We start from the raw sequence: 11,993 nt of genomic DNA, 5'->3' as shown, positions 1-11,993 counted from the left end.
GTTGATTGGTTAAGAGGGAGTGGCACAGTACTGATTGGACAAGCGGTAGATTATTGACGGAGAGCGGTGACGGTGGGTGGGGCTAGGTGAGGAAAAGGTGGGAGGGGCCGGGTCAAGGCGAGCACTGATTGGACGAACCAGAGAAGGAGGGGTTGATCACAAAGGAGGCGGGACTACACTGGAAAAACCGATGCTGACTTGGACGGAGGGGCGTGGACGAAAGTGGGCGGAGCCAAATAAAAGGTTGAGGGCGTCTCTGGTACCCTGAACCTGCTCCTAGGGGCCTGATGGTGTAGTTGACCTTGTATAGGTGGTGAAACTGAGGCTCCTGAAGGCTTAGGTCTGTGTGGATTGTCTCTACGTGTGGAATATTCCCACCCCTCATAGGTGGGAGTGGAGGGGGAGGAAAGAACCGCAAGGCCCCTTGGGAGTCGAAGCTTCGGGGTTGCTATGGTGTCCAGGATGGGGTGGCTTCCTGAGGCCCCGCCCCCCGCCCCGCCCCCCGCTATGCGGCCCTCCCCGACTGCGCTGTGGCTGGGTCTGTCTTGGGCTTTGGCCCTCCTGGCTGTGGGGTGGGCTTCAGCCCGGGCCCCTATCTATGTCAGCAGCTGGGCCGTGCGGGTGACCCAAGGTTACCAGGAGGCTGAGCGCCTGGCACGTAAATTTGGCTTCGTCAACCTGGGACAGGTGGGTGGGACCTGGATGGACGGGACACGGAGTGGGGGCCTGGACGACCTCAGACCTGGACAAATGGGAGGGCGTCCCCAAGACCTCCTCAGCTATAAAGAACGTGCCCCCTCCATGTTCAATTTGGGATTCTGCGGCCTTCAACTGGATCCCTGGTTGAGGAGTATAATGCGGTGGAAACTGGATTCCACCTCTGGGGACTCTCTCAAAGGAGCCAGATCCCAGCGATGCCCTTTCCGTCACATTCCCAGATCTTCCCTGACGACCAGTATTTCCATCTACGGCACCGGGGTGTGGCCCAGCAGTCCCTGACTCCTCACTGGGGCCACCGTCTGCGTCTGAAGAAAGAGCCCAAGGTGAGAGTGGGCCCATGGCTGCCGCCTAAGCCAACCAGTCACTTTCTGTCACTGTCATCGTGGCCTGGAGGGTTGTGATGTGGGGCCTAGTTGGGGAAGCTGTGTGTGAGCACAGCGCATAAGACAACCTGGCGCTCGGGGGCTGGGGGACGCTCTGATGACCCCTGACCTGCTTGTCACTGACGGGGGCCTCATGCACTGGTCCTTCCCCATTCCAAGCCACAGGGTGTAGGGAAGGGAATGGGTCCATTTTTAACGCACAGGAAAACCGTGCCCAAGACGAAATCCTGGAGTCCGTGAGCGTGAAGCTGAACCAGGGGCAGAGCCCAGGTTTTCTGGTGCTTCTGGAGGTGTCCTGTCCACACTAGGCCAGTCCTTACCTGCAAACAGCTCTTAGCTGGCAGGCAGAAATGGGCATGGCGCTGGGGTAGTGTGACCGTAGAGGACAGAGGGTCCTCTCTGTGTCCTCACCTTCAGCACCAGGAATTGTCTTGGTTCCTGTCCTGCTATGACAGAACACCATGGCCAAGGCAACTTAGACAGGGAAGACTTTATTGGAGCTTACTCTGTGAGGGGGTGAGTCCTGACCACCGTCCCGGGGGGACAGCAGCAGACAGGGCAGCGCTGGAGCAGGAGCTGAAAGCTCACATCCTCATCCACGAGGAGGAGGCAGAGAGGGCTAGCGAGAAACAGCATGGGCTTTTGAAACCTCCAGACCCAACACCCACTTCCCAGTGATGCACCTCCAGCGAGGCCACCCCTCCTAACCCTTCCTAAACAGTTCACCAACTGCAAACCAAGCAAAACATAACAGCCTGTGGGAGGCCATTCTCATTCAGTCCACCACAGGAACTAATGTCTTCAGAGACCAAACCTTGTGAAGGAAGAGAATGAGGACAGGTAGTGGGGTGAGGAAGGGGTAGTGGGAAGATGAGGAAAAAAGAGGGTGGGGGAGGAAAAGAAGGAGCAACAAGAGATGAGACGAGTAGCAGCTCGTGAGTGGATGGACAGACAGACAGATCAAGCCAGGTTACCCAGGAGAACATGGCTCCCGAGGCTAGGATGAGGGTGTGAAGAGAAGGGGGACCTGAGCTGCTTTGGTCTGTCAGAATAGCACACGCAAAGGTCCTGGGGTGGAAGGCTAGGCACGTGCTCTCTCCCGGTCACTAGCGGTAGCTGAGAGAGGAGCGGGCTGACTGCCGGAGCCTGCTGGGCAGTCAGTGTGGTGGACAACGGCGGAGGGGGCAGGCGCTAAGGCTCTGTGGGTAAACTGCTTGTTTGGTGAGCAGGAAGTCCCGGGTTCCTTCCCAGCCCCACCGCTTAGGCCAGGCGTGCTAGCACAGCCCTGCCACCCCTACACTGGGGAAGTGGAGGCAGGAGGATCAGGAGCTCTAGGACAGCCTCAGCTACATAGTTTTTGAGGCTAGCCTAGGTCACCACAAGGGACTGTGACCTCTCTTTTAGCACCTTGTGGGCTCTCCTTTCAACCTTCTCCACCCCTTGTCCTCCCTCTCAACCCTGTAACACTAGACGGGAGATGGTAAAGGAGAGGGGGAAAGGGGGTGCTGCCGTTAGGCTGCTTCCCGCTGATCAGGGGGTCAAGCTCCTTGGTGCAAATTTGATCTTTGACATCAGGATATCTAATTTCTTCTTATTTCTTCTTTGCGTGCGACTACTTAACAAACTGTGACCAACAGCAACCTGCCTCTTAGGGACCTAGCATTTATGTACCCTCTGAAAAGTCCCCAGTTTTCCAAATATCACACAAACTATCTGCAGCTGGACAAACCATCCCCCTGCTAGGGCACGGAACAAATCATAGTCAGCTGCTCTGAAGCAGCCCCACATCTCCACGCTTGAGATTAAAACATAGTTTTATAGATATTCTAAAGGAACCGAAAGACCAAAATTCTCCCTACGCGAGACCCCATGTCAGACAACAGAAAAATAGCCAGTGAGACGGCTCAGAGGGAAAAAGTGTGTGTACAACCTCACTGACCTCAGTCCCCAGATCTACATGCCGGAAGGAGAAAACTGACTCCCACAGCTACTTTTTCTTGTCATTTTGTTTGTTTTTTGAGACAGGGTTTCTCTGTGTAGTCCTGGCTGTCCTGGAACTCGGAGAACTCCGAGGGCTGGGATTAAAGGAGCGCACATCACTGCCTCCCAACCCCACCGTTAGTTTTTAAAAAACTTACAAGGAATTTTGTATTTGCACTGACTTTTACTAATGCGTATTAGTGTTTTGACTGCTTGTCTGTGCATGCAACTCAGGCATGCAGTGACCAGGGAGGTCGGAAGGGGGCATTCGATCGGGCTGGACCTTGTTCCAGGGAGCTAGCTGTGAGCCGCTATGGACACCCTGGGAATCGAACCCTGGTCCTCTGCAAGAGCAGCCTGGGCTCCTAACCACTGAGATGGCTCTCTAGCTCCACAACTTGTCCTCTGACCTCCACATATATGCCATGGCACACGGTCACGTGGAAGTGCACACACCGTGTGTGTACGAAGACAAAGGAGATAGAAATGGAGACGACAAATGTAAAGCTAAACATACACACTGGGAGGTCATAGAGGTTGTGTGACGTGGGCCAGGGATGTCCTGGTGTCAGGCACGGGAGGTTTTTGAAGTGCCGCCGGGACGGCAGCAAGGGCACACACCTTTGACCTGAGCACTCCAGAGACAGAGGCAGAAGTGGGTGAATCTCTGAACCCAAGGCTAGCTCAGTCTGTACACTGAACTCCCGGCCAGGCAGAGCTACACAGTGAGATCCTGTCTCAAAAGAAGCAGTAGTGTGGCCGGCGGGCGGGGGGGGGGAGGGGAGAACAGGTGAGAAGGCCCTGCAACAAGGTGGCTCTGAGAACACAGCCTGAGGGTCACGGCGGATCCTCAGGAGCAGCCCCAGCCAGCACCCCTGTCAAGGACTTCCACAGAGGTCCACAGCCCTCCTGCCCACGGCCGAAGGCCCTGGAGGCGAAGGCCGGTGCAGCCCCTGCGACCTCTGCAGGTGCGGTGGTTTGAGCAGCAGACGTTGAGGCGGCGGGTGAAGCGCTCCCTCGTGGTGCCCACAGACCCCTGGTTTCCCAAGCAATGGTACATGGTGAGCACTTGGACAGGGCCGAGTGGACGGGGGGGCCAGCCTGAGCCCCACTGACCCCAGGCCCCTCCTCGCCTCCCATAGAACAACGAGATGCAACCAGATCTCAACATCCTGAAGGTCTGGAGCCAGGGACTGACTGGCCGGGGAGTGGTGGTCTCCATCTTGGACGATGGCATCGAGAAGGACCACCCGGACCTCTGGGCTAATTACGTGAGTCACCCAGGGATCAAGGCAGCAAGGCCGCGCGCGTGCCCCAGAGCCACCCAGGCCCACCTCACTCTCACCTCGCCTTCCCTGCGTGCCCCCCCCCCCCAGGACCCTCTGGCCAGCTATGACTTTAATGACTATGACCCAGATCCCCAGCCTCGCTACACACCCAGCGACGAGAACCGGTGAGCTAGATTCTGCATAGGGGGTGTTCTGGGGCCTGCAGAAAGGCCGGCGTGGGCTGTGACGCGTGCGTGTCTGTCTATCAGGCATGGGACCCGCTGCGCCGGGGAGGTGTCTGCCACAGCTAACAACGGTTTCTGTGGTGCCGGTGTGGCCTTCAACGCCAAAATTGGAGGTACCAGGGGTGGGGGCTGGGGGCTGTCAGGCCGAGGCTGACCAGGGCAGGAATGCCGCTCCCAGCCGCTCCCCCCGTTCCCAGCACTGGTTGCTGGGCACTGCCAGGCCCTAGGCTGTGGGTGACTGAAGGGTGGCGGGGCGGCCTGGTAGGGCACGCAGAGTTGGTGCTGGCGCAAGGCCCACGCCCACCCGCGCAGGCGTGCGCATGTTGGACGGGACCATCACGGACATCGTGGAGGCGCAGTCGCTCAGCCTGCAGCCGCAACACATACACATCTACAGCGCCAGCTGGGGCCCGGAGGACGACGGTCGCACGGTGGACGGGCCGGGCGTCCTCACCCGGGAAGCCTTCAGGCGCGGCGTGACCAAGGTGCGCAGGGGACGCGCCCCGGCGGAGGGGCCGGGCCCGGGGCCTTGCAGGGCTGACTGTGTTTTCCCGGGTCGCCCCCCCCCCCCCCGCCAGGGCCGCCAAGGGCTGGGCACACTGTTCATCTGGGCCTCGGGAAACGGCGGCCTCCACTACGACAACTGCAACTGCGACGGCTACACCAACAGCATCCACACGCTGTCAGTGGGCAGCACCACGCGGCAGGGCCGGGTGCCCTGGTACAGCGAGGCCTGCGCCTCCACCTTCACCACCACCTTCAGCAGCGGCGTGGCCACCGACCCACAGATCGTAAGCGCGCAGCCGAGCCCAGGGCGCAGGCCCCGCCCCGCAGGCCCCGCCCCCCGACGGTGGCCAGGTCCCCAAGCAGCTCCCACTCCACGAGCCCCACACAGGCCGCCCCCTCCTGCCCCTGCGTCCGGCTCCCGGTCCCTCGGATCCCCTTCCACACTTAGGTCCAAACGCGTCGTCCTCCTCGGCAACTCAGCTCGGCCTCCCCGGGCAAGATCCACGCCAATGCCCCGGCTACGCTGGCTCTGAGGGCCACAGCCTCCCACGTCTCTAACCCACACATGACACACGGGCCCGCACTCCCATTCCACCACCCTTGGGGCCGGGTCTCTGCTCCTGGTGCAGCGGCCCTTCCTGTCCCCCAGACGGCTCGGGCTCTCGTGGAGTCGGTACCTTTTAGATGTAGCGCCGTGCGTCATCTTGAACTCAATGGTCTCGGGGCCTGGTCCTTAGCAGATCTTTAGTAATTGTTGAACTTAGTCCTCAGTACTTGCTAAACTTAGTCGCTGGTGTTTGGCTTGGTTTGGTTTTTTGCTTTGTTTTTAGAGATAGGGTTGCTCTGTGAAGCCTTGGCTGTCCTAGCCTCTTTGTAGACCAGGCTGGCCTTGAACTCGGAGATCCGCCTGCCTCTGCTAGTATTCTTTATCTGAGTCAGGCGCTCGCGGCGTAGACCGGGCTAGTCTGGAAGTCCCAGATTCTACTGCCTCTGCCCCGCGAGTGCCGGAACTAAACGCCTGCATCACCAGGCCTGGGGCTTTCAGTACCTTTTGAGTTTAGTCCTTGGTGTGTTTGAGCTTAGTCTTCATACTTAGCCTGATCTTCAGCACTCTGTGAACTTAACCCCAGCACCTTCCACACGCCCTCCGTCTGGGCTGCGCACTGGGCCCAGGGCCCCTCTCTGCTGTCTGTCCCCAGGTCACCACGGACCTGCACCACCAGTGCACAGACAAGCACACGGGCACCTCGGCCTCCGCCCCGCTGGCCGCCGGCATGATCGCCCTGGCTCTGGAGGCCAAGTAGGTGACCGTGGGGCCCCGCCCACCGCCCCGCCCCCACGGGCGGCGCCCCGCTCACCCGCCCTCGCCCCCCCAGCCCGCTCCTGACCTGGAGGGACATGCAGCACCTGGTGGTCCGCGCGTCCAGGCCGGCGCAGCTGCAGGCAGAGGACTGGAGGATCAACGGCGTGGGGCGCCAAGGTGCGGCGGGGCCAGGCAGGGGACCGGGGTGCCACGCACGCAGGGCGAGTGACGGCTACCCTTCCTGCGCAGTGAGCCACCACTATGGCTATGGGCTGCTGGACGCGGGGCTGCTGGTGGACCTGGCTCGCGTGTGGCTGCCCACTCAGCCGCAGAAGAAATGTACCATTCGGGTGGTGCACAGCCCCATGTGAGGGAGGCCCCGCCCCGCCGGAGGGAAGCCCGCCCCACCGGTGGGAGGCCCCGCCCCGCCGGAGGGAGGCCCGCCCCGCCCCCTGGAGGGAGGCCCCTAAGCCCGCACTCCGCGCCCACCGGGGAGGGTCCTGTCCAGGCTGCCACCCCGCACTTGGATGCAGTCTTCCTCCCCTACCTCGCCACCCTAATCCGAGGCAGGGAGGATGCCCCGAAGCCTCAGTTTACCCATCTGAGGAAGGAGAGTGCCCGCAGGCCCTTGGACACACACGCAAACGCACGTACGCACGCACACACCAGACTCGCCTCCCGGCGCTCCCGGCACCCCGCAGACCCACGGGATGGTCCTCACCCCACCAGCCCCATCGTGCCCCGGATGCTGGTGGCGAAGAACGTCTCCGCGTGCTCCGGTGGCTCGCGCCGCCTCATCCGCTCGCTGGAGCACGTGCAGGTCCAGCTGTCACTGACCTACAGCCGCCGCGGGGACCTGGAGATCTCCCTCACCAGCCCCATGGGCACGCGCTCCACGCTCGTGGCCATCAGGTGTGAGCTCTCCCGAGGGGCCCTGGGGGCGAGCGAGCGGCGCCCTCCCTATCCTCCCGCAGGTGGGATCCTCCTACCGGGGTGGGACTCAGAAGACGTGTGAGACGCCTCCTGTCGTCCTGTCTCTCCCGCGCCACCCGCTGGCCACAGACCCTTGGATATCAGCGGCCAAGGCTACAACAACTGGATCTTCATGTCCACCCACTACTGGGATGAGGACCCGCAGGGCCTGTGGACCCTGGGCCTAGAGAACAAGGGCTACTATTTTAACACAGGTGAGAGCTGGCTGCTGCTGCAGGGCTGGGGGCTGGGGACCCTGCCACGGTGGACCCACGGGGCCACAGAGGGCCCCGGGGCCTTTCCTGGAAAGACCATGCCACAGGCTTTCCTACCACACAGCAGATGTTCCCTGGAGGATGGGCGGGTCCCAGCCGCCAGTGCATAGTAGGTATGCAGTTACAGGCAGAGTGTGAGGGAGGTCTGTCTACTGGCACATAGTAGGTGTAGCAACATGGGGGGAGTGGGGATCTGGCCATTGGTGCAGATTAGGTATATGGTTACCTGAAGGGAGCGGCTTGGGGGTGGGTGTGTCTGAAAAACGGCGGCGGTGGCGGCACACAGTAGGTGCAGTTCCCTGAGGGAAGGAGGGGAGTCTGGCCAGCGGCACACAGTAGGTGCAGTTCCCTGAGGGGAGGAGGGGGAGTCTGGCCAGCGGTACACAGTAGGTGCAGTTCCCTGAGGGAAGGAGGGGGAGTCTGGCCAGTGGCACACAGTAGGCGAGCAGCAACCCGGGAGCGGCATGGGAGTGGTCCCAGCAGTGGTAGACAACGAGGTGTTACCTCCCCGGGGGGACGTGAGGAGGTGTGGGCACCAGCACACAGTACTCCAGCCGCTGGCACAAGTGGGTGTGTAGCAGCCAGGCCGGGTTGATCTGGGGCCCTGGTTGGGGGCCGCTGAGGCTGGCTACAGAGCCTGGCAGGCCACCTTGGTGCCCACCGCGACCCCTGCCCAGGAACTCTGTACTACTATACGCTGCTGCTGTACGGGACGGCCGAGGACATGACGGCGCGGCCCTACGGCTCCCAGGTGACCAGCCGCACGTGTGTGCAGAGGGACACAGAGGGGCTGTGCCAGGGTGAGTGGCCGCAGCGCATGGTCACTTGTGGGGGGAGGAGGCGCAGCGGCCCGGGATGGGCGGGTGGGCACTGCTCGCCCACGAGCTGCAGCCTCACCCCGCCCCCCCCCGTTTCCATCCCGCCCCTCTGCAGAGAGTCACCGTCCCCCCTTCATCCTGGTCCACACCTACACACAGCAGCCAGTGACCAAGGGAACAGGGCAGCGGTGACCCTCCTGAGAGCCTCCTGGGGCGGCCTGGCCAGCGACTACACTGCCTGTTCCCTGTCCCTCACGCTGGGCGAGCTCCAGGCCTCCTCCAAGGCCTGCCACCTCCAGTGGCCACTCCGGCTACCAGTCCCGGGCCAAAGTACTGGCCCTGCTGGCCAGGGCTTTCGGGAGACCCCTCTCTGCTTGAGGAAGGCCCACCTACCCCAGGCTAGACACCCCAATGCTCACGACCACGAGTGCACAGCACCCTGAGGGCTGGGGAGCCAGAGATGCCTGAGTCTAGGGACAGAAGGGGAACCCTAAGACCCCGCTCCCAGGATGGAATAGGACCTGCCCCAGGGGGGCCACTGCACGGGTGACGTGAGGGTCCCCGGCTCAGCCTTGTCTGCTCCCAGTGGAAGAGCTGTCTCCTTCCTTCGCTTTGCAAAGAGCAGGACAAGGGTGGACAGCGCTCGGGCCACAGCCACCGACCATCTGTCCCTTCCCTGTCCCAGAACCATCCACAGCCCCGTGTCTGACCTCATCGTTGGCAAATAAAAGTTAAATAGAAGGTGTCAAGTCTGCGGTGTCTTTCAGGGTCTCAAACGAGACACGGGTCCCTGGGGGGCTAAGGAGCCATAAAGGAAGAGCTGCTCTAAGCCCAGAGACCACCCAAGTGCCCAAATGCCCCACGGCCAAGCCCCGGAAGCTAGCTCCTCCGCCCCTCCCGGTCCTTGTGGAGACAAGGCCTCCCTGTCGCCCCGGCTGTCCTGGGATCACCTTTTAGACTGCCTGCCTTTGCCTCCCGACCACTGAGATTGAAGACATGTTCCACCACAAGAAAGCAAGGCTCCCGGAAGGCGTTACCCCGTGGAAAGGGTCCACACCACATTTACTGAGCGCCCACGGGGCGCTCGGCCACGCTGCACAGCCAGGGAAGCGCGGACCCACGCGCCTCCTCTCACCGGGGGACGCTGGAAGACGGGGGAGGGGTTTCCAAAGAAGCCGCGCTCCAGCAGACCGGAAGTGCAAGCACGTAGAGGCTCGCGAGCAGGAAGCGGAAGTGGTGGCGGCCGCCTCGGTTCCTGGAGCGGAGGTCGAGGGAAGAGGAGACGGGTAGGGACCTCGGCACAGGTCCGTCCGTAACGGGTGCGTAGGGAGTTCGCGGGATGGGAGGGCCGAGCCGAGAGAGGTCCTCCGGTTAGCGCGCGCCGGCCTACGAGATGAGTTCCAAGGCCAAGAAACGCGTGGTGCTGCCCACGCGCCCCGCGCCTCCCACGGTGGAGCAGATCCTGGAGGACGTGCGAGGGGCATCCGCCCACGATCCTGTCTTCACCGCCCTGTCCCCAGAAGGTAGGAGGACCTGGAACTCCGAGTCCCAGGCAGATGGGAAGCTGACCGATTGCAGCCAGGCACTGAGGACCGACTCTTTTTTGTTGTTGTTGTCACTGGTCCTCCCTCCCTCTGCAGAGTGGGGTCATCATAAGCAAAGCCGAGGTGCTGCCGAGCTTGGTGACTTAAGCTAACCCAGGGGTCCGGGGCAGGAGGATTGCTGTGAGTTCAAGACCTTGCCTCAACGGGAGAAAAAAAAAAAAAAGAAAAGCCCACAACCAGTTGCTCCTACATGGAGATCTGGGGGGCAGCGATATGTGCAGGGCATTTCCTAGAGTTCTGCCCTAGAATCTGGGGTGGCCGAGGGGCCCTGTCCTCTCCGTGCCCCCCAAACCCTGGGGTTTTCCAGGCCTGTGACTGTGACCATCTTCTAGGGCTTTAGACAGGTCACAGCCCAGGCTGGCCCCATCTCCCTGTGTGGCCAAGGGTCCCCAAGGATGGGGTCCTCCTGCCTCAGCCCCTTGATTGCTGGGTGTCAGGCTTGTGCCCCCATGCCTGGTCTGGAAGCCCTTCCTCCCTACCTGTGAAGTAAGGCTGGCTGCTGGCTGCGGGTACTGACACTGTTTCTCCCTTCCAGACCCCCCAGACACATCCCCGAGGGCCGAGAACCAGCAGGAGCAGATCTACCAGCAGAGCCGGGCCTACGTGGCCATGAATGAGAGGCTGTGGCAGGCCGGGGAGGCACTGAGGCAGAAGTTTGATGACCTTCGGCAAGCCGGTCACAGGCTGGAGCAGGATGTTGGCCAGCTGACCTCCGCCGCCACCTAGAGCTATCCTGGATGCCCTCGGCCCAGGCCTGGGCACCTGGCAGCCAAAGGCTCTGGGTCAACACTTGCTGTGGCAACGCTGGACTGAGGGGACCCAGTGGCCCACTCTTCAGGCTTGGGGTTTGTTCCCTCTTCTGTCCTTGGTGGCCTCTAATTTGTAATAGGACTTGAGGACATAGCCACCTCCTTGTTAATGGGGACGCCAGCCCGGATTGCATCTAGGACGTGGCTGCAGGTCGGGGCTCAGAGCTAGTCTGCCCCATAGTGGGCAGGACGTCACCTGTGTGTTCTGCTGCCCCATGTCACCCCGGGCAGCCAAAGTCTCCATCCCCACCATCCACAAAGCCCAGCAACCAGTACGTGCGAAGTCATCTTGCTTGAGAGAATGGACTGGCAACCCCTCCCCGAGCCTGGCTAGGTCCTCCAAGGCCCTGCTGGCTTTCCTGTTCTCCCTGGGGCTGGGTGACTCAGCAAGGGGGTTTTCATTCTGGGGGGTCGAGGGGTACGGGAGCAGCCCAAAGACAGGTGACAGCTCAGGGATGCCTGCAGCTCCCTGTGGTGCAAGCAGAGCTGGGCACTCACTGGACCCCTGTGTGAGGTGCCACGCTAGGGTGGGTGGGCTTTATTCCTGGAAGATCAAAGGTGTTTGATACCTGAGCATGGACCTCCCCTAAGCTGGACACTGGATCGCTGGGGCCCACGTCTATGCCGGCCCCCTCGCACCTCAGGCGTCGGCCACCCTACGCGAGGTCTCAGTCCCAAACGGCCTGGGACTGTGTTAAAAATGGCCTTCATGTGTGGCCAGGTTATTCCTGCCATTCCCCATTCCTGGTGGCCACCGACCTGTTTGGCCTGACTAGTGTAGCCTGGGTTCCCGGGTCCCGTCCCTGCCTCTACCACCGTTGGCCAGTGTCCGAGAGCAGATGGCCAGGTGTGGCTTGGCTGACCCTGAATCAAGTTCTGCTCCAGCATGTGGAGACCTGACGCCGTGTCCAGCCAGCTGGGAGCTCAGGCCCACACAAATGCCTTGTGTGCTTGGACCATAGCTGCCGTAGAAAGTTCTGGACCCCCCCCCCCCCCCGCAGAACCCATGTTGAAGATGAAAGCCTTGGGCACCCCAGAGGGACTCGCTTTATTAAAGATGTGAACGAGAACCAGAAGCCAGGCTGGTGTCCTCCCAGGGGTCTACACGG

General features: G+C 61.5%; 2 protein-coding genes across 2 annotated transcripts; both read left to right on the top strand.

Annotated features, from left to right (window-relative positions):
- Positions 1–55: 55 nt before the first annotated feature.
- Pcsk4 (proprotein convertase subtilisin/kexin type 4) lies at positions 56–9,212 on the top strand. The gene is given in 16 exon segments (XM_021641835.2): positions 56–687; positions 939–1,043; positions 4,052–4,144; positions 4,226–4,354; positions 4,460–4,536; positions 4,621–4,709; positions 4,909–5,081; positions 5,175–5,387; positions 6,303–6,403; positions 6,480–6,583; positions 6,656–6,773; positions 7,136–7,318; positions 7,469–7,593; positions 8,331–8,453; positions 8,587–8,648; positions 8,650–9,212. Coding segments are annotated over 16 exon segments (2,157 nt in total). The 5' UTR covers positions 56–450; the 3' UTR covers positions 8,875–9,212.
- A 482-nt stretch (positions 9,213–9,694) lies between these two features.
- Positions 9,695–11,960, top strand: C17H19orf25 (chromosome 17 C19orf25 homolog). The gene is made up of 2 exons (XM_021641808.2): positions 9,695–9,994; positions 10,611–11,960. Exons 1-2 carry the CDS (start codon positions 9,865–9,867, stop codon positions 10,799–10,801), a joined length of 321 nt encoding a protein of 106 aa, XP_021497483.1. The 5' UTR covers positions 9,695–9,864; the 3' UTR covers positions 10,802–11,960.
- Positions 11,961–11,993: the final 33 nt, after the last annotated feature.

This window comes from Meriones unguiculatus, chromosome 17, assembly GCF_030254825.1.
Source record: "Meriones unguiculatus strain TT.TT164.6M chromosome 17, Bangor_MerUng_6.1, whole genome shotgun sequence".
NCBI classification, from domain to species: Eukaryota; Metazoa; Chordata; class Mammalia; order Rodentia; family Muridae; genus Meriones; species Meriones unguiculatus.
The sequence above is the reverse complement of the archived record's forward strand: the minus strand, read 5'-3'. Positions and strand labels throughout refer to the sequence as shown.